Source organism: Phaenicophaeus curvirostris, chromosome 7, assembly GCF_032191515.1.
Source record: "Phaenicophaeus curvirostris isolate KB17595 chromosome 7, BPBGC_Pcur_1.0, whole genome shotgun sequence".
NCBI classification, from domain to species: Eukaryota; Metazoa; Chordata; class Aves; order Cuculiformes; family Cuculidae; genus Phaenicophaeus; species Phaenicophaeus curvirostris.
The window spans coordinates 42,003,179-42,029,262 of record NC_091398.1 but is presented as its reverse complement, the minus strand read 5'-3'; the positions used below and the strand labels follow the sequence as shown (position 1 = coordinate 42,029,262).

The following is a 26,084-nucleotide window of genomic DNA, read 5'->3' as shown; positions in this document are numbered from 1 at the left end:
AGAAATTTAAAATCATGGACATAAATGCACAAAGTCTTGGGATTATTTTAGTTGGAAAAGTCTAGTTTTCCACTTGATTTTCTGATTCATAGTAGCAAAGATATATTTTTTTTTAACGCCAGCTATTTCTTTATATAAAGGCATTGTGGCTTCTGAAATAAATGTTGAGAAAGGTCAGATTTAGTGCCTGAAGTGTAAAACCGTAAAAACAAATGTCTGTGGTTGCAAGTGCTTTCGGTAGTCCTTGGTTTTGTCAAAGTTTTCATCTGAGTCTTGCAGGTACCTGTTGACTCCTAGAGATTTTACAGATCCTGGATGCTGAGTGACGATAGCAAAACTTATATGGGTGTATGAAAACAAAGGGATGATGTACAGTTTCTGGAGTCTACAATGATGTCACGTTTAGAGGGAGAGTGGAATGACAGCAGTTATAGCCATGCAGATGCTAGGATGCAGTAGAAGGATGTGAACCATAGCAGAGAATGACTGCCAGCTCCAATTACTCACAGAGTACCCAGTGTGTGATACAGTCCATGTCACGAGCCCTCAGTTTTTGGAAATCAGTGTTAGGTTGTCGGTGCATCTTCTTTTTAGTGGCCTGTATACATGTAATTAAGCAGCAGTCTTTAATTTTGTCATTCTCAGTAGCTGTTTTTCATGATGCTGGCCTCTTTTAGGCCTTCTGCTCCATCACCTGTGTGGACCAGGAGCTGATATCCTTCCCAGTGTGAGGGCCGCATAGGGCAGCGGGGCCCAGGCGCTATGTAAATTCTGGCTTTTTGGGACAGTTTTGTGAGAATAATACGTGAGTTGGGGGAGGGAGTGGGGCATTTAAGGGTTATTGAAGAACATAAAAGTGAAAATACAGAGGAAAAAGGTGGGGCGGGGGGAAGGACGTCAATAGGCATAACTCAGGTACTTCCATATTTTAACATTCTCTCATCTAATATTTGCTGTGAGGGCTACACAGGTGAGTGAACAGTTTTGTGTGTTGTTATGATATGATATTTTATCTTTATTTGTAAGGAATGGACTTAAAAACAACATTGAAAGAAAAATGTTTTCAGTGCATCATTTTTTGGATATTGGAGATTAAAGGAAACGTTTGTATTCAAGCTGTAAGGTGACATCAAGCACTCAGTGTAATCCGTGTGTTTGAGTGAGCCTTGTGGAGAGATACCAAGTGATTGGTGCTTCTAAAATACAGCTTTCTAGGTCAGTGCTTTGTGTGCTTTTTGGGTTCTCACTCCTCAAAGTATATCTGCAATGCTTGTTTGCCTACATTTGGATATCAACGTGCAGCCCGGTCAATCCTGCTGAAAATTAAATATTTACAAAAGTAGTCTGACCAGCTGCCTTTATCCTGTGATTTTTGAAAGGATGTGGAAGATGCCCTCTTTGCAGTTGCATTCATGTTTGTTACCCATGTACTTGCTTTTGAGTGTATTAAAATGCTATTTTTTTTGGTGTTTTGAGGTGCTTTAATGAGGTAGCCAATGCCTTGCTCTTCATTTAAATTAACAGATATTTTTGACATTTCTCTATTCAGATGAGAGTTTTTGGTTTTTCTAAATCAGTCATAAGAATGCGTGATTGTTACTTATGTGTATATAAAGTATTTCCAGCCTTTTCCGTGCTTTCCAGCTTTTTTACAGAGGGATGTTTACCAGTCCTGTGAAATTGAGCCTGCTGGGTTTTGGAATCGGCCCTGCAAGGAGTTTGCAAGGCTTACTGCTGTTGTTCAAGTCCAGCTCAGTGAAGGTGTCCTATTGTAAAGCAGTGGTTTGGGGGATAGAAAAAAAAATCTGGCTGTTAAGGCAGTGACGAAAAGGAGAAGTCAGTCATACCCAAATGGAGGCTCTGAGTGGCTGTGATGTGTTGAAGGCTGACTTGTGGAGGCAGTTGACGTGGCTGCTGACAGGAGTCATTGTAATGCACCCTGCTGCTTGGTCATGGGATGGGGAATCAGTATTGTAGGAGCTGTAAAGTAGTTTTCAAGTGAGCTCTGAAAATACGGTGTGAGATTAGAACTGACAGCTGTGGAAAAGAGTTTAGGAGCACTGTGTATCTGCCATTTAAATGGATTTTTTTGGATCATCTTCAGAAATTAGGCTGTTTTTAATTCAGTGTAATTAATGTGGGACCATAGCTAAAAAGATGGAACACAATGCTTAAACAATATAATAGCATTTTCACAACTTCTACAAGGCAGTGCTAATGGCTTTCCTAGAAATGGTGGTTTGTACCTTTGATACCAATAGGGACTGAATGCGAAGTGCCTACAAATGGATAATCTGATCAGGAGCAATAGTGTTTTCTTTGTTTTCTAAAACTAGCTTACATACGTTCATTTTATGCCCCCAAAATGACTGAAGTTATTGGAGGTTTTGAGTTCTGTTTTAAAATTTATGGAATGTGTGTGAGGTTATCTTTGTTATTTTGTGCATTTTGTTATCAGTTTGTGCACTCTGTGTTTTGTGGGCCCCTGTTGGTCTCTGAGATGGGATTTAATCATAGAATCATAGAATAGTTAGGGTTGGGAAGGGACCTTAAAGTCATCTAGTTCGAACCCCCCTGCCATATATATGTGGTATATCAAGCAGTTCTGCGTCTGTGAGGATATCCCTCTGGTTTGGATCCCAGTATGTTAAGGGAACTTACATCCATTCCACTGCTAAAAGAAATACCACTGCAATTTGCCACCACAAATACAATACCTTTGTTCATTTTGACTTACAGACCTTTTCTCAGAGTTGCTCGTGTTTCCAGACACTTCGTGTGTTGAAGTACAGCACCAGTACTGGAAGAGGATACTCTGTGGAAAACTTAGCAAGAGCTTTTAAAATATGAAACCCTTGCAGTGGAATGGTTTTAAGCTGGCAGTTCGGCATCACGGGATCTATGTGGACAGTGTGTTAGATCAGTTTTCTCCCTCAGGACGTGCGTTCAGAAGCACTGGGGATCAGCTGTGTATCCTATCCCCGGCGTCCAGTGCTTCCGCAGTGGGCAGCCAGCTGGTCCTGGGGCCGCGGGCAGCCAGCAACAGGTGTTCTGAGTTGTGTGGTTTGTGGAGAGTCGGTTACACCCACAGCTTTAGCAGTGCATCCTCAGACAGTGCTTTTTCCAGGTAGAAGTTATTGCAAGGATTATTTAACTAAAGAAGAGGACTAACTGCCCTTCAGGCAGGAGACTTCAGGCTGTAGGCTTGATATAAGTCCAGAGTGGTTTTGATGAGAAGTAAATATATTGGCTTTGTTTCTCAGGAGCAGTGTTTGGCAGTATTCTTTTAAGGAAGAGGGGCGTACTTAATATTTATTTTTTCTGTCATGGGGTAGTGTCCTTTGTCATTACATGGGTGTGTGTATTGCATAATCACAGTTCTTGAAAGGACTCAACCAGCAATAAGTTGGACTTGTTTTCCTTTATAAATGTGCTTTTTGTCTGTTAGACTTCATAGTGGAAGTTGTATCCAACCTTGGAGAAGGAAATTTCATTTGACTTCTTTTTGTGATCTCGGTTACTTTCTTTCCCCACCCTGCTCCGCCCCTTTCTCAGTCGTGTCATCATGTTGTCCCTGTGTCATGTCCTTCCCCTCCATTTACATCTGTACTGCACTGTGACAGGGAAACATGGATAACTTTGGAAAGTGGGGTAGTTTACACTGGGGGTAAATATTAACAGGTGGGTTTTTTTTCACTTAAATACTCGACTGTGTAAAGCTAGAGGAGTGCAAAAGCATGGTGCTATTGCAGACATCTCATTTGCCTATATAGGATTGGCCAGTGTGGTTGTTTCTTACTTGATTTTATTTGTAAGTGAAGAGGGTTTTTTTGATGGCACCTTGCAAAGTCAGTAGTCTGACATCCTTTAAAATACTAACATATTGCAGGAGAGAGTTGGGTACCAAATGGTGCATGGGACTTGTGCCGCAAGGTGTCAAGTGACTCAGCTGACGTTCTCCAGTCCTGTGTGCTCCGCAAATCCTGCATCTGAGAACAGAGCTTTCTAAAGTGAAGTCTAATTTTGCTGTAACAGCGTCCAGCATGTGCTAGTGCAGCAGAGTCAACAGGTCCTTGGTTTGAGCTTTTCTACAAGGGCGGTGTTGTTTGTAGTGTCCATGGCTTTGTTCCACTTTGCAGGAGAAACTTTGTTTATTGAGAACTTTCTGTTTTTACTGATGTAGGAATGAGAGAGCTCTGCACCTGACCGAAGACAGCTTCCTGACTTTGTGTGATTTTTAACTGAAAATTGGGACACTCGTGTCTGTAAAGATGGGGTTTCTATGTTCATGTGTCTGGGAAAGTAAGTGTAAGGGAAAAAAATTAATCTTAAAAACTTTGGTTTGCTGTCTAATTTAGGGGAATTTTTTTCCATAGATCTTGGCAATAAATAGCTTGGAAGTTATTTTTGGCAGTCTAGCTGTATGCAGTTGTTGTAATCTTGATTAGGCTTTTGAGTGGCACCTTTGTCCTTCATTTGGTAGCAGTTTGTCTGCATGTGTACGACTTCTTTCTTTTCTTACCTTCTTAACATGCTCTATAGCAATATGAAATAACTGTCTTAAAATGCATTCATCTAAATCCTACTTAACTTATGTGGTTTAATTCTTATACTCACAATGGCACTGTATGTGGGTAAAATAGCAGAAATTCTGTATTTACGGAACAGTTCTTGTCCTCATCACTTATAGGCCTTTGTTCTTATTTTAAGAAATGAAGCATGCCAGTGGGCCAGACCACAGGTTTTGCTGTTTCTCAGCTGGTCATAAGGACAGTGTGGAACTGTTTTCATCCTCGGTGTGTGCCACAACTTCATCTGTGTTTGGAGGTTTAAAAAAAAATAAATATAATTGCAGTTAAGCCCTACAGAAATCATTTTCGAGGAGAGGACAAGCAGTCCGTCACAGCAGTCAGAAGAGACCCATTCATCTTCATGCCTGTGTGAATTCTTGCCAGTTTGTTTCTGGTGGTCAGTGTTACATAGTGAAGTTTTCACTGTGAGGCTGGGAAGCACGCTCACAAATCTTGAGATTTTAAACAAAATTGTACCATGTTTCACTGGCTGTTTTGTGTCAGTCAGCTGTACCCAAACCCTGCGTGCTGCTGCCTTTTGGACACCATCACAGAGCCACCTGGCCCAGAGAGGACTGTCTCACACAACTGGAATTGGTTTGTGTGTGCTTGCTTGTCAGATTTAGGTTTTCTGTAGACCAAACCTGTCTTTATAGCCCTTGCTACGGTGGCATTTCTGCGTCACGTTTCTGCTGCTTCCTTCTTGTGATGTGGTATCGGTTCTGGGAGAGTCAGTTTCAAGAGAAGTTTGGAAGAGATGTTTTTTTACTGCATTTTTTTTTCCAAACACAAACACTTTGTCTTGCATGCATCATTTTCTCTCAAAAGTTTCTTTCCCTTCAGAGGGCTTTGAAAGGATGTCCTTAATCATGTTTTGTGTTTTTTTAATTGTTGACTAATAAATGTGCTCCTGTTTGAGCACAGAACCCTATGACACTGTGTATGCGCCTCTTACACAGCTGCTTAGGTTTATAAGTGCCTTATATTAAAAAAACCAACCTACAATCAATTTTGGCATAGCAGAATCTCAAAGATCTGCAGAAAAGGATTAGGTAAGGGTTGCGTAAAGATTCAGAATCATTGCTGCTCTAGTAGAGGACTTCAAAAATGGAAAATTGTATGGACCCTATCAATTCAGTTGATTTTCCTGGAAAGCAAAACCCAGGAACCATTTAAGATGAAAGTTTAAAACAGCAACAAATTGAAAAAGAGTGCTAGATTGTTTTTAAGATACCAAATCTTCATTGCCTGCTCAGCCATGTCCATTTATGTAACAAGCAGCACAGAGCAGCCCTGTTTCTGCTTATGAAACAACTGTTTTAATAGGAATGTTACAGAAAAAATAGAGACAGTGTTCCAGTGTCAGACCTCTTGGAAATGCATGTGGAGTCACTGTAGAGTGGCTCGAGATCCCTGTATCAAACAAGTCCTTTCCTGGAAAACTGCTTCAGGTGTGGATTGGTGATGCAAGCCTTGGAGTGTTCCAGGGCTTGAGATTGTGGAGGTGACTGAAAGTTGCTGTGCTTTTTGGTAGTCTGCCAGAAGGCTGTTGAGGTCACAATGAATTTTTGAGATGTCTGTGAATATAGATCTGGTTTATAAGGCTGGTGGATTCATTTTAGGGTGGTTGCTGTCTTTCTCCATAGCTCTCTACTAATTATTTCTTTTGAGAATGCATTTAAATAAAACTGAACTGAAATCTTTACCAGAATGGCTTCAAGAACTTGAGACCAGAATTGCTGCAGGAAATCAGTTTTTCTGATTTCTGCAGCTGCAGTTTTTTAAGCAGTTCCTATGTGTTCATCATACTCCCAGACTTAGTAATTGTGGTCTAGACTATGCACAGCAATATACTTGCAGAAACATTGACATATTATTAGAACAACTGAGGTTTATTTTTATTTCCTTTGTGGTGCAGAATGGTGGCGAATGGCGGACACGCACTCTCGTCCCGGCGCAGCTTTTTTCCCACCGCTCGTGGGAATTCCACCACTGTTTGCACCTCCTGCCCAGAATCATGATTCTGCTTCATTTCACTCAAGAGCTACAGGAAAAAATAGTCGGAGCAGTACAGACAAAGGTAATGGCTAAAGTTGTAGAGGGAATAGTAGAACTCAAGTACATGCAGAGAGATGTGGAGTTCAGGCTTTACCTTGCATCATTCTTCCCATTCCTAAACAGTTCTATAAAAATTGATCCTGTTAGCTGAGCATGAGACAGACAGGTGTGGGCTTTCAGTAACAAAATGCTCATCATTCCTTCTCTCTTTTTCCTTAGGTCATTTGTCTGGAACTGAGTAGTAAGGAAAAGTGTACTTTAAAGGCTGTGATTTGAGGGAGGAGGTCTTGTGCTTCTATAGTGAATGCCGTTCTTCTGCACATGAGAAGCCGGCTTGGTTAGTGGTGGGAGGGATGGTGGCGACTGCGAATCCCAGTGGAAACAGCCCAGTTGCATCAGAATGCGTTCTTACATTTCAAACCAGTATTTGATGCGGTGGTGTTGCACGCCTTTTGCAGACGGAAGATGGGTTTGTTTTTGATGTTTGATGCTTGGTTTGTTCAACTTAGAGGAGTGGAGATGGGGAGGGGTGACTTCACTGCTGTCTGTGGCTTCCTCATGAGCAGGAGTGGAGATGTATGTGCCTGATCTCTGGGTACAAGGGGATGGCTTTCAGCTGCTCCCGGGGAAGTACACACTGGATATGTGGAAAATCTTGTTCAGTGGGAGGGTGAGCAAGCTGGGCAGGGAAGTGGTCACATCCCCTAGCCTGTCAGTGTTCAGGAAGGGTTTGGGCAAATGCTCAAATGATTCATGGTTTAACCTCCAAGTTGTCTTGTGTGGAGCCTGGAGTTGCACTTGGTGATCCATGTAGATCCCTTCCAACTCAGAATATTCTGACCTGATGAGTGCTTTGAAATCAATCTGAAAAGAGTCCTGGGACTGCGGAGTAGCAAGTTTGTGTGGCTAGGGGTGTTTTATCAGGGAAAAAAAAAAGTCGTCTTGGCAGAGGAGTTAGCAAGCTGAAATGTGGATGTTACTTCAAACAAGATTCCCACAACCCCTTCCACCTATTCTTACACATCTCAAAACTCATAAAGTATCTTGGGCTTCATGTGGTTTTCCTTGGAGCTCATTCATACTTCAAAATTGTAAACAAATTATTCTGTGGGATAATTACTAGAATGTGTATTTTTGTGTTGTCTTTCTTCAAAATCTTATTTCTCTGCCCCGACTGAACTCAAGGATAGTTTGGGCTTGATAATGGCCCATTTCACATTATTTTTTTACCCCTCCTTACCTCATTAAATGTGTTTGTCCTTTAAATAATGGGTGCTCTGCATGTTTTAGTGAAAATAACTCCATGAGAAAATCCAAGTGACTCCTGGATGACAGATTTTTAGTTGGAGTAGCCTGTTAGTAGCTTACATTCTCTTTACAAGTTTGTGGAAGCTGGGTTGATGTGACGAGCGTCTCAATCGAAGTGTCTGCTACTCCAGAATATTTTAAGCATGACTTTGTACATTTGTCACCCCAAGGTATAAATGGATCACTGAATGGAAGCAGCACCCCAGCAGCATCTGGGATCAGCACGCCTGTACTATCCACGAGCACTGCACCTTCCATGGGACAGGCGAAGGCTGTCACCTCAGGAACAGGAAGCCGCAAGTACAACCAGGAGCAAGGCAAAGCTCAGCTCTTGGACTCCAGAGCTGACAAAATCAAAGATAAGGTAAATACAGGGGGAAAACTTAAACTTCAAACAGAAAATTGACATGCACCACCCCCAGCACTCACTGGTGGCATGGGGTGAGAAGCAGGATGGTCCTGAGGCTGTGCCAGTGCTGCTTGGCAGTGACAGACACTTCCCAGTGTTACCCCTTAGAGCTTCCATCACAGATCCAAATACAGCACCGTAGCAGCTGCTGTAAGAAAACAGACTGTCCCAGCCCAAACCGGTACACTCACTTATAAGAATAAATTTGTTATCTTCTCCCACTAATTTAAGTGCATATTTTCATATGACAAGGTTCTTTGATGTAAAATTTCTCTTTCCTTTTAAAAGCCTCTTATTTGATAATGCACCTACGGTAAAAAAAAGATCTGAATAGTAAACTTTTGGGGAAAGTTTTGTTAAGAAAGCATACATTTTTAAACCGTTATTTCTCTGATAGTTCTGTCTACTTTGTTATCTGGAAGTGCTGCAACTTTTTGCCCTCCAGTCACCTACCATTGCTATCCACGTCTGTTTCTTTTGACAAGTGTTAACCTTACGGTTCCCTTCTTGACTCCATGCCCCCTGTTCAGACTCTGTGTAGGGCTAACGCATGCTTTCTAGCTTCACTCGTGTAGTCACCATTGCAACACTTGCTTCCCCATGTACCTCCTCCAGGCATGTTTGGAAAATACGCAAGTTTGGGTTAGTTAGCTCCCCAAAAAGCTAACTTGCCTTATCCATCATGCTTTAAGATCTGGTCTTGCAGTGTCAATGTTTTTGAGTTCCTATGTTTTTTACACCTTTCTTTTTTTCCTACATTCTGTGTGTTGCTTCTTTCACCTTCCTGTTCTGGTCTTCAGATTTGTTCTTGCCAAGAATTCAAATATAAAATAGTTCTCAGAGTATTTCAGCAGATTTTGGTCCATTTTTCAGAAGGAATTCCCGCAAGTGATCTGATGAGCAATTCTTTTCAGCCCTTAACAGCTTACACTGCTGAACAGCGCGTCCTGTGAAAGTGTTGTTCTTTCATGTTCAGTATGTGTTGTTCTTTCTGTGGTAGTTTCCAACAAAGCTTTTGGTTTTAAATTTCTTTTGAAACAGTACATTCTATGGAGGTTTGCTAATCCTGAATTCCAGGCCAGTTTTCAAGGTCTACATTTGACTTATTGCTTTAAAATGTAGCGATGCCAGTGGCGGTACAAGTGTGGGTTGTTGGAAAAATGCTTCAGCCGGAGCATTGTGACCAGTTTCTCACTGTGATCATCCTGTGACGCGCTTCTTTCTCTTCAGTTCTGCAGAGGCAGTCAGTTGTGATCAAGGGTTGCAGATCGCTTTACTCCAAAGCCTGCTGGTCTTTGTTTTAAAGATTGTGTATAATAATAAGATGATAGAACCGATTAAAGCTGAACCATTAATGTAACATTCATCTTCTCGGTAGAAACCCAGGAAAAAAGCAGTGGAAAGCTCTAGTAACAGCGACAGTGATTCGGGCTCCTCTTCTGACACCTCAAGCGAAGGCATAAGCAGCAGTGACTCTGATGACCTAGAGGAGGATGAGGAGGAGGAGGACCAGAGTGCTGAGGAGAGTGAGGATGATGAATCTGATTCTGAAAATGAAGCACATCACAAAAACAAGAACAAGGTACAACACCTTGCTGCTGCTCAGGCTTGTGGCTGAAAGCTTTTTAGGAAAAATTTACTTGTTCATGTTTGTACCAGAGAACAGTTATTTTATCTACACATTGAGTGCTGAGAATATTCTTTTTGATGTGGCTTCAGGGTTTTCTGGGGGTTGATGCTTCCTTTGTGTGTATGTGCATCTGTGTGGTATATTTCATGGTTCTCTATGGGCTAGGAGTTTAACAGTCTGTTGTTTTTGTTATAAAGTGGTAGGTTTACCAAAATTAAGTGTTATGTCCTAATAGTGTGTTGGAAATACGTCTTTATGGAAACTACTTTGGCAATTGCTTTTGTCCTAATAAAGAAGTTACTTTTCCTAATGCCAATACAAGAACAAGATGGGAATCTTATATGTCTTATTAGATTTACAGTCAAAAGCACATTTAAAAACAACCATGGTTTAGTACTCTTTCTCTACTAAGCATTCTTTTCACATGCTTAAACTCTTGGAGGGGACACGGATGGATGGACCTCTATACAATAAATATATGACAAAATTGATTTTGAAATTGTGATTGCTCACCTTTGCCAGGAAGAGTGCAATTGTTTCATGGGGACTGATGATGTACTTTTGTTTTAAAGGATCTATAACTAGTTTAATATGAACAATAAAAAATACAAATTTTTTTCCAGGTGCTGATGCATGGCGGCATATCAGACATGAAAACTGATGGACAAAAACCGCATGAAAAGTCCCAAGAGAAAAGAACACACCAGCAGATACCTCTTGTGTCTGATACCCAGACTCACCCATCATTCCAGTCCCAGCAGAAGCAGCCTCAGGTTTTGTCACAGCAGCTTCCATTTATTTTCCAAAGCTCTCAGGCAAAGGAGGAATCTGTGAACAAACACACAAGTGTAATACAGTCTACGGGATTGGTTCCCAATGTGAAACCTTTGTCTTTGGTACATCAAGCCAAAAAGGAAACCTACTTAAAACTTATAGTTCCTTCCCCTGACTTACTCAAAACAGGGAATAAAAATACCTCTGAAGAATCTCTCTCCTTGACCAGCAATGCGAGATCAAAACGGGTGAGTGAAAAATCACTGGGGTTTTGATTATATGTAACCTGGGCTGCCTGCTTAACACAGTGCAACATTGTGCTATGAAGCTTTTTCAAATATAATGTTTTTAAATTATATAGATTTTTTTTCATATCGTGTTGTTTTGACATGTTTTTAGAGACAATACAGATTTCTGCATTATGTAAATTAACTAAACGGCGCAGGTAGCGTTCTGAACTGGGGTGATTACTTTGTTGTTGGGGGTTTTTGTTTGTGGGTTTTCATTTTAAAGAACAGAGGATATTATGCTTTAATTTTAGAGATGGTTCACTATACATGAGAAGTGCCCTGAATTATTCCATAACTTTATCTCAGGGAAGAGTCGTCTCCTTGGTGGTGCATGTGCCTGTGTATGTAGCCTGATGTACACGTGATGTGATCATGTACACAACTCACTGTCATGTAGTGCCAAACTTGAGTTTCATGCTCATCCTAGAATGGAACTCACTGCTCTGCTGGAAGCAGTCGGAGTCCTGGTGGAAGTGATGGGCACAAGGAAAGCGAAGGGCTTTGTTGTGCCTCTCTTGAGGAAATCCATCAGCTACAGTCAATACCAAAAGAAGAAAAGTGGTTTTGGGTATATTGTGTGGCCTGGGGATTCTTCCTTGTTTCAGTCGGAACACTGATTTAATACTTGCCATAATCTGATGTGTAAGCATGGCTTCGCTTTGTTTCAAGTTGGATACTTTTAAGTAGAAGTGATTAAAAGTACCTATTTTAATCATGCTTTTAAATAAAGTGGCTGGCAGCCCTTTTTAGAAAACCTTGACTTAATGGATTTTGTTTGCTCCCTAAAGACAACATAAGGATATGGGTGCGCTGGTGGCAGGACATGGGTCAGGACTCTGCGATGTGTTTACACGGGGCTGTTGTAACAGTTCTGGAGCTCCCAAAAGTTCTTTGTAGAGTCTCAGTTTAATTAATTTGTGATTTAATTTGTAATACTGATTGTGTTGACAAGGGATGAATTGCCATAATTTCTGTCAGTTAGATATGGATGGGGATTAGAAGAGCATAAAAAGCTTGCATTTTAGAAATGTTGAGGATTTTTATATATATGTATATAAAATGAATATGTAAAACCAGTACATTTACCAAGGCAAGTTTCACTATTAAAAACAAACTTTGATTTAAAATAAATAGCATTGTTGCAAAGTAAAGCAAGGTCTGACTCACAGCAGGCTCCCAGTGCTCACAGTCCTAGGGGAGGACTGAAAAGTGTTTTCATCAGAAGAGAAACTCTGTTTTTCCTTTCCACTCCCAGTTACTTTGTAAAACTCGAACTGGCTAGCCATTTACCTAGAATAAATAAATTGTAATGATGAAAAGATCAGTCTTGGCTGTTGGAAGAGACTTCTGCTGTCAGGTTTCAGTTATGGTCCCGTAGCTAATGATGCATCATTAGCCACCACTGATTAAGCTTTACCTGAAGAACTTTCAAGTACTGCTTTTTTGAGTTAAAACTTAATATATCCCAGTACTTCCAAGTAACACCTTTCTTGTCATGTTTCTTTAATAATTCTTTACACCAAGAGCTTCTCTTGGTTTCTGTTGGAATTGTAGCCATTACTGTGTGGCATTTACCTTGTACTTTAAAATGAACAAATGACTATAGCTAGTTTTACGTTCACCAATGAGATTTTATAGGCTGAGATGAGTAAAAAGCTGGGCTTTTCCTATCCTATGCCAGAACATGAGTATATGTATGAAGCAAATGAAGCAGCTTCCCTACATAATTTAGATCATCTTCATCTTGAGTTCAGTTTGAATTTTCCTACTTGTTTTACAGTGAAAATCACGAGAGGGGCTTGCATAACTGGTAGTTATGCATCTCTTCTGCTGTACTGGCACCTGCTGTTGACCTTCTAAAAATAGCTCAGCGGGTGTTTAAGATTTCATAGATTTCACCTGCCTGAATGCTTGAAACAAGAAAAACAATCCATGTTTTTATTCCTCTCTCTTCTTAATTCTTTAGGAACAACACAAACAGACATTCCCAGCAGCACAGCTAAAGAAGCAGGAGTCATCTAGGAACCTGAAGAAGGTTATTGCAGCTTTGTCAAGTCCCAAACCAACATCTAGTTCACCAGCTCATCAAAAACTCACGCCCTTGGAAAACAACCATTCTAATCCGTTCCTGACAAATGCACTTTTAGGTAATCGTCAACACAATGGTGTTATTCAGAGCGTCATCCAGGAGGCTCCTCTTGCACTTACAACGAAGCTGAAGTCCCAGCCCCAGATCAGTGACAATGTAGCTGTTTCCAGTGGTGCCCCCTTTTCTTTACCAGTAAACTTGAGCGTTTGTGGAAAAAAAACAGTTGATAACCGGACACCTGTTGTGCCCTCTACCTCTCCTGTGTTATCTGGTTCAGGAAAGGACAAACCCATCAGCAATAATGCAGCAAATGCAGTAAAACCACAGCACCGCCTTCACTCTGCAAAACTGGTGGTGGAGCAGTTCAGAGGGGCAGATTCTGATGCTCCCAGCAGTAAGGACTCTGATGACTCCAATGATGATGACGACGATGATGAAGATGAGGATGATGAAGATGATGATTCTGATGATAGCCAGTCAGGTGGTTTAACCTTTTTAATATGAAAAGCAGAAACTTTATTTTTTGAGTGTTTAAAGCATGCATTTCCCACCATATTTTGAAATTGAGGTAGGAAATTGTGCAGCAGCATGGCCCACACAGTATCCTACAGGTATTCTGGGAAGCAGCACGTTTCGCAGTCCTACATTGTCCCTCATCTCCAAAGTATTTTTTTGGGTATGCTGAACTTGGTCATATGGCAAGTACACTTTGAGCATTCCTGGGAAGGTGGCTTTGCAGCCTCCAGAAAGGCTGTAAGACCTCCCTGCAGATCGGTTGGCCAGCCCACAGCTCTGTACTGCTTACGTGGCGTGGTGCCGGGGGCTGGTGGATGGGGAACTGTTGTGGTTTTGTTCGGGAGCACAGGAATCAATGAGCAAAATTAGGGATAAGTACCAGGATGGTTGTAAGGGCTGCAGTGTCCATAGTGTTCAGGCTAGCTTTTTAAAGGCTCTTAAGCAACTTGGAAAAGTAAGGACTTTTTTAAAGGGTTGATGGTATTCCCGGTCCCTCCGTTCTACCCCATGTGCTGATATCCCCTGAGCTGAACTCCACCTTCATCATTCCCTTCCCCCCGCCTCATCCACACACCCTGTCCTAACCCTCTGATCACCGTCTTTCCAATCTTGACACTTTTCAGCCTGTAACCAGCCCCACCACTTTCTTCTGGATCCTGCTGGATCTTGCAGCCTGGGTGTTCAGCCACTGCCTGGCTCACCAGAGAAGTCTGAGCTGTATCTGGCTCTAGGGGGAGTAGTCTCTTAAAATACTGCAGCTTCTTGTCCTGCTTCTCCTCATGGGAAAATGAAGAATTCTATCTGAAATGACAGTGCATTTCATGAAAAGTTACTTTATTTTGTCCTATTTGTTGTCAGTTTAAAGTTCATGCAGTTAATTAGAATTTTCTATTTGTACTCAGGAGATGGTATAAAAAAATTGAAGTCAGAAAAGCTGCTTATTTAATAAAAGACTTTGCAAATGTTAGAACTTAATTATATTTACCATTAGTTATCATGTCATGTGCCTTTTGCCACACTTCTTTTTGAACAGAGTCTGACAGTAATTCTGAGTCCGATACAGAAGCGTCTGAGGATGAAGATGACGAGGATGATAAAGATCAAGATGAATCAGATACAGACACTGAAGGAGAAAAAACTCCACTGAAACTGAATAAAACGTCATCCTCCATGAAGAGCTCTTCCATTGGTCTTGCAGCTCATTCCACTCCACTTAATCTCCAAGTGGCAAAGACCCCCAGCTCTGCGCCAGCTGCCTTATGTCCCGAGTCCCAGCCAGCAGTGCTTCTTGGGACAGCACCATCTGCTCTTACTCCAAGTACACACTGTGGTATCCAAACGTCTTTTGTTATAGAACAACATCTAAGTGACACGCGTTGTGAAAGTAGTTACAGAAGTAGTTTAGACATTGGTATCATGTATCTCAACATAAGAAATTAATGTTTTACAGTAAGAGCAGTCGTTCTGTGGAACAGCCTCCTCTGGGATGGGGCAGAGTCCCTGTCCCTGGAGATTCCCAAGTTGTGTTTGTACAGGGGGCTAGATTCTCTCTTCTAGGCTCTTTTTCCCATGAAATGTTGGTCCACATGTTGTTTTGAGGTCCTTTCTGACCTGGGCTGTTCTGTGATTCTGCCATCTTTTCATGGATTTTTGTGACAGGCATTAATATCAGTCAGCAGATTCTCAGGGCATGAACGTTATCCTCTGTCCAGGACATTTTAGCTCAAGTAAATTTTTGAGCAAAGGTGGGATGAAACCGCCAGAGTTGATATTATTACATTAAACTCTTCATTTAGTCTTTATTATTTACCATTTTGTTCTAAACTAGTTATTCTTTTTTGTTTCTAATTTGTGTGTTATATTTTTTACTCTGAATCTTCCATTTCTGCCCCTTCTTCAACGAATTTAATAACTGTGTTTAGTTAAAATATAATTGTATAGTTTGTTCATTCAAAATTCTCAGTAGAATTTATGGATTACATGCAAGGAATTATTTTTAAAAGGTTGATGACAAGTGCAGTTAGCATTTACCTCATGTTACAAAGTATTTGTAACCCGTCATTTGGCGACTAATTTGTAAGATTTAGTAACCACTACTGCTACAGAAAAGAAATGCATTTTTGAAAGTCACACTTCTCAATTCTTGCATGGTAATAATTAAATGAAATTGCATATTTACTACTTTGAATTAGAAACTTGATATATATGCAACTTGATGAATATGCAACTAAGTGGATTTCAAATCAGGACATCAGCTCATAGATTGGTTTTATATTCAGATTCATGGAATCGGAATTTCATTCCTTGTCATTGAGATCATTGACTTTGAGGCAGTGTAATGGGGTTATCTTCTTTTTCCCAGAAAGAGGCCTATTAATTACACAGTTCCTAAAAGACTCCCTGTGCATTAGGAGTAATCGAAATTGTTAAAAGACAAAGTTAGGTTTTTTTGCTCAGGGGTCTCTGTAGTTTCACGGTGCTTTAAAAAGGCTTACAGCAGATTTTTGTCAGTTTATGGAGTTGGGAGGTAGACTACATTAATTTTTTATCCTCGTTTCAGGTGTAGTGAAAGTGTAGTCACTCTTTCCTAGCGATAATTACTGTAATACAATTCAAATATTGCTTTATCCATTTTAGCTAAAGCTGGTCAGTCACCAGAGAGGCCTTCTGTCCCTTCTGTGTGTCTCTGTTTCACTGGACACCTCATGTTTTAGATTCACGTGTGCTTGGACATGCAGTCTCCCTCCCTTGGCTGTGCCCGTGAGAAGGAAAGCAATAGTCAGTCATGGTAGTTGAAGCCTGCAGCCGTATGTCTGATACGTTTGGTGCCCAGGCCTGGGCAGTTCCTCAGTGCTTTCTACGGAGGGCTGCCAGCAGCCACTTCCAGACTCTGCAGCTGACTAAGTTGGCAGCTTGTGCCAGGGTGCCGTGTGGCTCTCTGTACGAGGCTGGAGCGGGTTTCAGGGGGTCAGTCAGATAATGATACCCTCTCATGGCTGTTTCCACAGGGAAGAGAGGTCTCACATTCTTTACACGAGGTCCAAACCACCTTTTTGAGGAACACCTCTTAAAGAAGTCTCTCTTGTGTGCACAGTTCACATGCAGAGCTCTCTGAGAGGCCCAAGACTAATACTGGCCTTTGTCACTCCATAAACTCCATGTCTGGCCATAGTTTCTGTTGTACTGTGGGTTCAGTCTTTTGACCACCGCTGAACAAAAAGTCTGTTTGAGCTCTGGAAAAGCTGGAATAATCCTGGAAGATTTCTGTGTCTAGCAGTTGACCGTAGTCTCTGCACAGTGCTGTTGAAGGCTGAGCCTGGTATAACGGGTGGGTTTTTAAAGGAGAGAGTGTGCCCATTTGCGACGTCTTTACTGAAAATATGTCAGTACCATCTAGCAGAGAGAAACCAGTGTGCAAGCAATTATTGTAGCTCTGAGAGAGCTGAACAGGGCAGGCAGTTCAGTGTGGCATTATTAGGCTTTCTTCTGTTTACAGTTTTAAAAGAAGTTAAAGGAAACTTAAAGAAAAATATATATCAAAAAGAGAATAATTACATCAATTTTCTTGGTTCTTGGGGTATGTAGTGGCTAGAATGTAAAAATGATGTATCTTTTGGTTTGGGGATATAAAGAAAGAAGTATATTTTAGGAACATGTTTTCATTTGTGCAAAGTCTCTTAGGTGTTAATCAGAAATTCTATTTTAGGTATTTTGAAAAGACGAAGAGTAACAGATGAACAAGAGCTGCGTGTTCCTCTGGAATATGGGTAGGTTATGGATATGCTTGATATTCCTTAAAGGAAGGTGATATCTCCAAAAGTCAGTTGGTAAAAAAATGAGTTCGAAAATTTTTCAGACTGACTGGCTTCAGCAATTTAGATTTACGGCTCACGGTCACTGTACCTCTCTTTAAAAGTGTCAGCATATACAAGTGTCATATGTTGATTTTTGTGCATTGGATTTGCTCTTCCGCAAACATGACCTGTCTCTTAGCAGTTCTGCCACTGGAAGTTAATCCTGATGGTTAGATCTGAACCATTAGAGAATCTAAGTAACTCCCTGAACTGTAGTTCTAAGCCATTTAAAATCTGTTAGTATGTACGTAGCTTAACATAAATGAATCTGTGTATAGTCAGAGTTTGGACACTATATGGTGAATTGGTTGACAGCCGACTGAACATGAGCCAGCAGTGGCCCAGGTGGCCAAGAAGGCCAATGGCATCTTGGCTTGGATCAGAAACGGCGTGACCGGCAGGTCCAGGGAGGTTCTTCTCCCTCTGTACTCAGCACTGGTGAGACCGCTCCTCGAATCCTGTGTTCAGTTCTGGCCCCTCACCACAAGAAGGATGTTGAGGCTCTGGAGCGAGTCCAGAGAAGAGCAACAAAGCTGGTGAAGGGGCTGGAGAGCAGGTCTTATGAGGAGCGGCTGAGAGAGCTGGGATTGTTTAGCCTGGAGAAGAGGAGGCTGAGGGGAGACCTTATTGCTCTCTGCAACTACCTGAAAGGAGGTTGTGGAGAGGAGGGAGCTGGGCTCTTCTCCCAGGTGACAGGGGACAGGATGAGAGGGAATGGCCTCAAACTCCACGAGGGGAGGTTTAGGCTGGACATTAGGAAAAAATTTTTCACAGAAAGGGTCATTGGTCCCTGGCAGAGGCTGCCCAGGGAGGTGGTTGAGTCACCTTCCCTGGAGGTGTTTAAGGCACGGGTGGACGAGGTGCTAAGGGGCATGGTTTAGTGTTTGATAGGAATGGTTGGACTCGATGATCTGGTGGGTCTCTTCCAACCTGATTATTCTATGATTCTATATCATAACCATTTCTGGTTTTGCCTGTCTAATGATACTCGTGCACGTTCCGGACGTGTGCCTTTTTCCTCTTATGTAAAAAATCTTAAATTGACATTAAATACTTGTTTTTTAAAAAGCATATTGTTGTATGCAACTGTTTCATATTACTGTAGCTGGCAAAGAGAAACCCGAATACGGAACTTCGGTGGCCGCCTCCAAGGAGAAGTAGCCTATTTTGCACCTTGTGGGAAGAAGCTGAGACAGTATCCTGAAGTAGTAAAGGTACATTGGTTTCTTTTTTTAACTGCTATGTTTTAATACTACGCAGCATAGTTTTAATTACAATATGCCATTTTTTCCTTCCAATAAAGATCCGTTTTTCAAAATATTCTGTGATAGGATTAATGTATCTCAGTCTGTACAGATTTGATCTCCTGTGAATGCATCTCCCTTTGATAGAATATGCAAAACATTACACTCACATTAGCTGTACATCAACGCTGGGTTGTAATTATTTACAAGCTGAAGTGGAAAAATATGTGATTTTTTCAGTATCTCAGCAGAAATGGAATAATGGATATCACAAGGGACAATTTCAGCTTCAGTGCAAAAATAGGAGTGGGTGACTTCTATGAAGCCAGAGATGGACCGCAGGTATCTGCTTTTTAAAAAGTAAAATCTTTGATCCAAGGAACATTAACTTAAATTTAGGTGAAGTAAATTTTGCTACAATCTGAAGCATTGCCTGTTTTCAGCTAATTATTTCTAAAAATCATGCCTATTTCTTAATATTAGTTTTATTGAGATGCTGAGAGCTTGATCCTGGGTAGCCCTGACAATCTCTATTCTCAATGATTATATTAGGATGTGGCAGGAGTTTGGCCTGCTGTGTGATCAGCTCTGAGCCAGGGTTTTTCTGGTATGAAAGAACTCTGAGCTACAGATTTTATCTTGGTCAACCTTCAAGTATTTCTAACTAAAGCTCTTTCTTCCTCTACTGTATAAACCTGATGTTGATAGTAATATACGTGTATGCTCTAAATCATGTATTCGTGTACATTATATGTATAAAATAGGGGTTTGAATATGAGTGTTTCCTGTATCAAGAATTCCATCTGAGCCTGCTGAATCGTGGGGTTGTTATGAGAAAGGAATATTAAGTTCTACCAGGGGTAGAACTGTCAGACTTTGTGTAGAGAAAGCACATAAGGTTAAGTAACGTTAGGGTTTTAAGGAAATGAAAGCTCTGCTTGTGCCAGACTGTTACTGTGTTTGGGTCATGTTGCCATTTCTTCAGGATGCGTATGAAAGTTTTTGGACTTCTGTCAGGGAATGTATTTGCTTCTTTAGAAGACAAATATCCTGAATATGTTCCTGCAGGAATGCGGGCAGACACCGCATGCTCTGCAGTCTTGAATTCAGGCGCTAGTTCAGCCGTACATCCTTGTGATACCCTGTACAAATATGTAGTGTTCACACAGGTTAAGTTCTGAAGCAGGAAAGGCTGAATTCATACTAAGCAGCTGCTTCTGGGTGGTGATTTCTGGCTTATGGGGTAAAACGTTGCTGAACCCTCCTCCTGTTCGGTCTTCATAACACAACAATTACAAGTTCACATACTTGTGAACGTCATTGCCTACCTGCATGGCTTGATGGAAATTCTGTCTGCTGTGAACATAACACAATTCAGTTCAGTGTCTGTGGCCCATGTTCCTTCATTATTCTCATCTCCTTTTCTCGTTATCTCTATCTTCTCCTGTTAATTGGTGAGGTGATTTGCAGATTTTGCCCTTCTTTGGTACTTCAGGATGATGGTGTTGGGAAGGACACGTTAGCAATGTGAATATTGAGTTGCTCTACATCTTGCTGTAGTTTCTACTCATATACCCTCTGTGGTGGGTTCCACTTAGACTTGGTTGGGCAAAGTAGAAGTTTTCTTGTGGAAAAAAAGGAGTGAGCACTGAGGGCAGCTGTTTCAGATGTTCTAACATGTATTTAACGTTTCACATGTGAGGCTTTGAATGAGGAGATGATAATGTAAGCAGTTGAGCTACACGCATGTGGTAGAACAGTGTGTGATACTGGTAGGTCATGAGGGGAATTTACACCCTTTTCACTGAAATTATTTGATTTGTCCAGCTTCCGAACAACATGTGATAATGCTCTCTTCATGGGTGTCTGGAGGTAATTCTGGGAATTTTATTTGTGCTTTTGCTATAATTTTGATTATTCTGTATAGCCTGCCATCGTTACTCTTCCTTTTCTTTGTTACATATTACTGTCACCTTTTGAGACATGCGGCATGCATCCACAGTGGTTGGGGGAGTTTCACAAGGCTTAAAGATGGAATAAGATGGGAGGAAAATTATCTAAGTGCTAAATCTGTTCTGTTGAAAAATTACCTAAAGCAAACAAACAGTACATGGATTACCTGGTCTCGATACCATCTGTGTTTCTCTCTCCTGGTACACAAGCAACCAGATATGGATTATTCAAAGCAGCGATTAACTGCTCTAACAGAGCAACATATCTGGCAGAAGTGGGCTGTGTCTGTGCCCGTTGCCCCTTGTCCTGTTACTGGCACCTCTGGGAAGAGCCTTGCTCCTCTTCTTGGTACCCTCCAGATATCTGCAGATATTGGAAGGATCCCTCTGAGCTTCATCTGCTCCAGGTCCAGCTCTCCCAGCCCTTCCCTTCACAGGGTGAGCTAGTAATTAGAGAAAATTTTACTCTTTGTGGAGCTTCGTTTGGATCCATTTTAGTCGAAGATGGAGTGCCAGTAAGGCCAAAATACAGACATCTTAACCTGGATGTAGCTCTTTGGGAGCGATCCTTAATTCATGGTGAATGTGCTGTGCATTTTTCTTCCCAGTAAGATTTTGCTTAAAGCTATGAAAATAACAGCGTTTCCCCTCTCACGTTTTCTCATAAGTCCGAATACTTGCCTGGGAAGGCAGCTGAATTCTGGAACAGGAGAGGAGAAGAGTCCTTAAAGTGCTTTTCCTCATCTCTGGTGTGCAGTAACTCCAGTGTCCAGTGGTTTTTCTCAGCATATGGTTGTGGTGCTGCCTCAGGACCAATACCGTGCATCTTCTTAAGGCATGAAGTCTGCCTCTTTAAGCCAATTCATATGCTTACTGTTGTTGTAGTGAAGCTTTGATTTTATGTGAGCCTCTGATTCTTCTATGTTGGGGCGCAACTACCGTATTTTTTTCTTCAGAATATTAAAATCCAGAGTATTGGACTGTACATTCTTTCAGTGGAAGTGGAATTTGGGTTAGAGTTTAAAAGATATCTGAGCATGTAATCAGCCAGGTATTAACTCCTACTTAACCCTCATGGATCTGATCAGGACTAGTTTTGTCATCCCTTAAACTTGTGGAATCTTGTGGCGTCCACCATTTTCTCCCCATTCCTTGAAATGCCAGCTACTTCTGTGAGCTTCCTTTGATGGTCTCTTGTTTCTGTCTTGGGGAGGATTAGGAAAATGTCACATACATCCATGTGGCACTGATGATCCCCTGGACCTCTGTCTGTGTTCTGCATATTTGTTGTCATTAGTATCATTAACTATAGCAAACACAAATGCGGAGCAAGAGCAGTCTCTGTTGCAGGATCTAAAGTACTTGTGGAACTATGTCTGCTTCTCCTCCTTTTCTTGGAATTCTACTTTGCCTGTCCTACCCTGACACTTGTAGTTTGTGGGATAAGATTTCTGAGGAGAGCTTGGCCTGGGTGATCAGTACAGTATTAAATCTCGCTGACGTTGCTCAACAAACTGAACCTCTGACAAGCAGTGAGTCAGGCACTGGACAGGGAAAGGACAGAGTATGCCTCGGTCGTACTCTTAAAAGATGAATTGGCATCTGTTGAAATGGTAGAGGATTTTGGAAAAAATGCCAGTGACGGTGCATTGTATGCACAGTGGTATGGTCGTGATTCTGAACAGCTTGTTTTTAGGAATACAGCTAAAACCAAAGCCCTTTGGAATGTTTCTTAACAGATCGATTTATTCTTGGAATGGTCTTAACTGGGAGTGGTTCAGACTTCAAGAAAAGGTATCTGTGTAGATGCCAAGAGCTTCCATGGGGACTGAATGTTTCATTAGCAAAATGCCACTTCTTTTGTCAAATCCTGTTTTAAACACTTGTAATTAGAAAGAACAAGAAGAAAGAATTAAAAGAAAAATTGCAAGAATAAGCAAATAAAAGCATATTTTGTGGTACAGCAATTTGATTTCAGTATATATGTACATATAAATGTGGAAACTTGTGATGCAAATGTAATTTTTCTGAACAGATATTTTATTAATGTGTTTTATAAGGTACTAGCTTTCATTCTTGCTTCAGAAAACATTTTCAAAATCTTCTACAAACCTTTAAAAGGCAAATTGTGGAGTAGTCCCAAAGGATACTTAGCTTACGTGTTTTCCTTGATTATTCAAAACTTCGGAAAATGGTAAAAGATGTTAACAAGTTTGAAATACTCATGGTCAGTCAAAGAGGCTCAGGTAGATCATGCTCTGGTTCTGCAGAGAAGACACAATGGACTCTATTGGTTATCAGTTAATCTATTTCTCTGTGAGGTCATACTTTGTATTTATATTAACAAAGTATTTTCATGTTTGCTTTTGAGATTCTACAAAAACCCAGTACTAATAGTGACAGAAAGGTTTGAGTGTGTTACTGCGTACTTTTTTTCGTTAGAGAATATAGTAAACCTGACCTCTAGTTCAGGTGGGATTCCTAGAAGTTACAAATTTTTGATTGCTTCAAGTTGGTGCAGAAATTAATTTTCTTGCACTGGGGAAATGAACAACTAAATTGTAGTAAATCAGACTTCAAGACTAAATTGAGTCTGTGTCTTTTCAACTCAGTTTTTGAGATACAGAACACCCCAGAAAGCAGTATTTGAAAATACACTGCTGCATTTGCCCCTTAAAATGTATGTCAAAGTTTCTGGAAACGCTAACATTGGGAAGACAGGGACTCGTAGCTCAACACTTCTTTTCATTCGGATTGAGCAGTGGGTTATGCAATAAGTGGAGTAGTTATTTTTGAGTTTACATATAAAGGAAGAATTTATTTTGCCTTTTAAAGAAGGTTGAGCAATAAGTGACCTTGTCAGAAATAATTAAAAATAACGCAGTAGAGACATACCTGCTAGGTAATGTCTGTGTGTGTCACTGGGTGATCTTCAGCATCTTGCAGAGTAGTACAACTTACAGAAGTTTGTCTGTTAAGCTCTGGATGTATGCCTTCTGTGCATTGTCAAAACACTGCTCTACCCAAACAGTACCTGACAGCTCTTGCATATCTTAATGTGTAACGTATTGGGGGGGGGGGGGGGGAATCTCTTTCTGTTCATGTTCTCAAGTGTCTTGGATCTGTTTTTCCTTTTTTCTGATCTGTGCTTTTAATACCTGTCTGTGAAATGTGTCGATTAAAAGGGTGTGCAGTGGTGTCTTCTGAAGGAAGAGGAAGTCATTCCCCGTATCAGAGCTATGGAAGGGCGCAGAGGACGGCCACCAAATCCAGACAGACAGCACTCGAGAGAGGAGTCAAGAGTAAGACGACGCAAAGGAAGACCTCCGAATGTTGGTAGCACTGAGTTTCTGGACAACAGTGATGCAAAGCTTTTGAGAAAGCTGCAGGCTCAAGGTAAGAAGTCTGTTACTGCTCTCATGGACAGAGGGTATCATTAGACACGGAGGTAATGGTTTTCCTAAAGAGGAGTGATGTGTTTCACTGGGATATTAGTATACACGTTCCACTTTGGAAATTTGTCACATGCTTTTATTGAAGCTTTTTTCAAGATCAGTAGATGTATATGTATGATTCAAAGGATGAAATGCGTCTGTAAACTGTGTCTAAGAGCTTGCTTTACAGATACTTTATTTAGACTTATGTAAAACATCCAGTCATCTGGTAACCACTCATGTGTTTTAAATTGGCAAAAATTGTTAGATCTTCTTGCCCTGTATTAGCTCAAACAACAGTGGAACTAGAAATTAATGTGAGAACTACTGAAGTAAACGTTTTTGTGAAGCTTTCAGCTGTTCCAGGGAAAATGTTGGTTTTTTTCTGTGAAGTCCCCAATTGTGACAAAACTTAAATACATATAAGGTTGAATAGGGTCCTAAAATAAGTAATGCCAGCACTGACAGTACAACTCTAATGTTATAAGGTGCTAACATATATCAAAAGCATGAGGGCCTGGTTTGAAATAAACATCAGGTATGTGACTTCTGAATTTCTGGTTTGCAGCCTGTAACTGTATGATGTTTTCTGAACACATCTAATCCAATGTGAAACAGAAGTAGGCAGTTTTTAAACGAAGCAGCAGTATCAGTCTGGCCTGATGCTCACTTAATAGATATTTTTTCCTGCAAAACAGTATTTTCTTTTCTGTAGAAGTATCCATGCTCGTTTGTGCTTTTACTGTGGTTGCTGATACATGAGGTACCACTAAAGGTAGTGGACAGCGGATTGTTGTCAAGGTCAATGTCTGCAAAACAAATCCACTGTTTCCTGTATCTTTACCTCACTGAATGTCTGGAACACAAGCTGTATCTTTATTTTTTAATAATGTTTTATGTTTTAATTAAGTTCTTGTTTTCTTTTTGTAACAGAAATCGCAAGGCAAGCCGCGCAAATAAAGCTCCTGAGAAAACTCCAGAAGCAGGAACAAGCTCGAGCTGCCAAAGAAGCGAAAAAACAGCAAGGTAAGTATTACTTGTGAAAGTTTGTGCATGCCAGCAGGTGATTCTGAAAAGTATTAATGGAAAGTTCCCGGTCTCTTGTCATGTTCTGCTGATATTTATTTTCTGTTTGCTTTTGCTTGGTAGCTATTATGGCAGCTGAAGAAAAGCGAAAGCAAAAGGAGCAGATAAAGATCATGAAGCAGCAGGTAAATTTTATGTGCATGCTAAATAACTTCCGCAAATTGTGCTTGAATTATTGAATTAGGGGTATTATAATTATTTAGTAAATTATTAAGTATGCAGGTTACAAAGCGCTTGATTTTCCCATGTTGCATATGGTACCATAAGGAGCTGAAAGGCTACTAGAAATAAGGCAGAAAATAGTGACTTGACAGAACCCCAGGTTTCTTATTGAGGGAGATCACATCAAAACATCATGTTTTCTGTGCTGTTGCTCCCATTTCCATGTATTCCTAAATAGCTCTACCATTGCCAACAGGAATTTGAATGCTGCTGGGTTACTTACATTGTCGTTGATCTGGTCCCCTTAATAAAAATTCTGAACTCACATTGTTAAATGGGAACAATTGAGTACAATGGGTGTGAGACTTAATGAAAAGTATATCTGTATAATTTGGACATATATTGAAATGTGAGAGTAAATTAACTTTCTCAGTATTGCTTTTTAAAAAAAGAAACAATTTTCTTTCCTTTAGGAAAAAATTAAGCGAATCCAGCAAATCAGAATGGAGAAGGAACTTAGAGCTCAGCAGATTTTAGAGGTAAAAATTTTTGTGTTGCCACTTTAAAGAATGTTGTGATTTAATAGTCACACATGCAGTTAGGAATGTAACAGCCTGAACTTCCCAAGGCCGTTTCAATAACATATTCTAAAATATTTTTCTTAAAAGTAATATATCAACTGTGCACAAATCTGGCAAATGTTTGCT

General features: G+C 40.7%; 1 protein-coding gene across 16 annotated transcripts in view; it reads left to right on the top strand.

Annotated features, from left to right (window-relative positions):
• BAZ2B (bromodomain adjacent to zinc finger domain 2B) overlaps positions 1-26,084 on the top strand; it is a 112,220-nt gene that overhangs the window by 56,455 nt on the left and 29,681 nt on the right. For 11 of the 16 annotated variants that reach the window (XM_069861727.1, XM_069861723.1, XM_069861722.1 and 8 more), the window contains 13 exons: positions 6,490-6,651; positions 8,108-8,301; positions 9,725-9,928; positions 10,600-10,998; positions 13,007-13,610; positions 14,679-14,975; positions 17,352-17,412; positions 18,605-18,713; positions 18,984-19,085; positions 23,881-24,091; positions 25,063-25,155; positions 25,279-25,340; positions 25,851-25,916. In XM_069861727.1, the coding sequence (XP_069717828.1) occupies positions 6,490-6,651; positions 8,108-8,301; positions 9,725-9,928; positions 10,600-10,998; positions 13,007-13,610; positions 14,679-14,975; positions 17,352-17,412; positions 18,605-18,713; positions 18,984-19,085; positions 23,881-24,091; positions 25,063-25,155; positions 25,279-25,340; positions 25,851-25,916 (2,564 nt within the window). The remainder of the gene's footprint in view (positions 1-6,489; positions 6,652-8,107; positions 8,302-9,724; positions 9,929-10,599; positions 10,999-13,006; positions 13,611-14,678; positions 14,976-17,351; positions 17,413-18,604; positions 18,714-18,983; positions 19,086-23,880; positions 24,092-25,062; positions 25,156-25,278; positions 25,341-25,850; positions 25,917-26,084) is intronic. The other 5 variants (XM_069861739.1, XM_069861738.1, XM_069861735.1 and 2 more) reach the window with 2 other exon arrangements.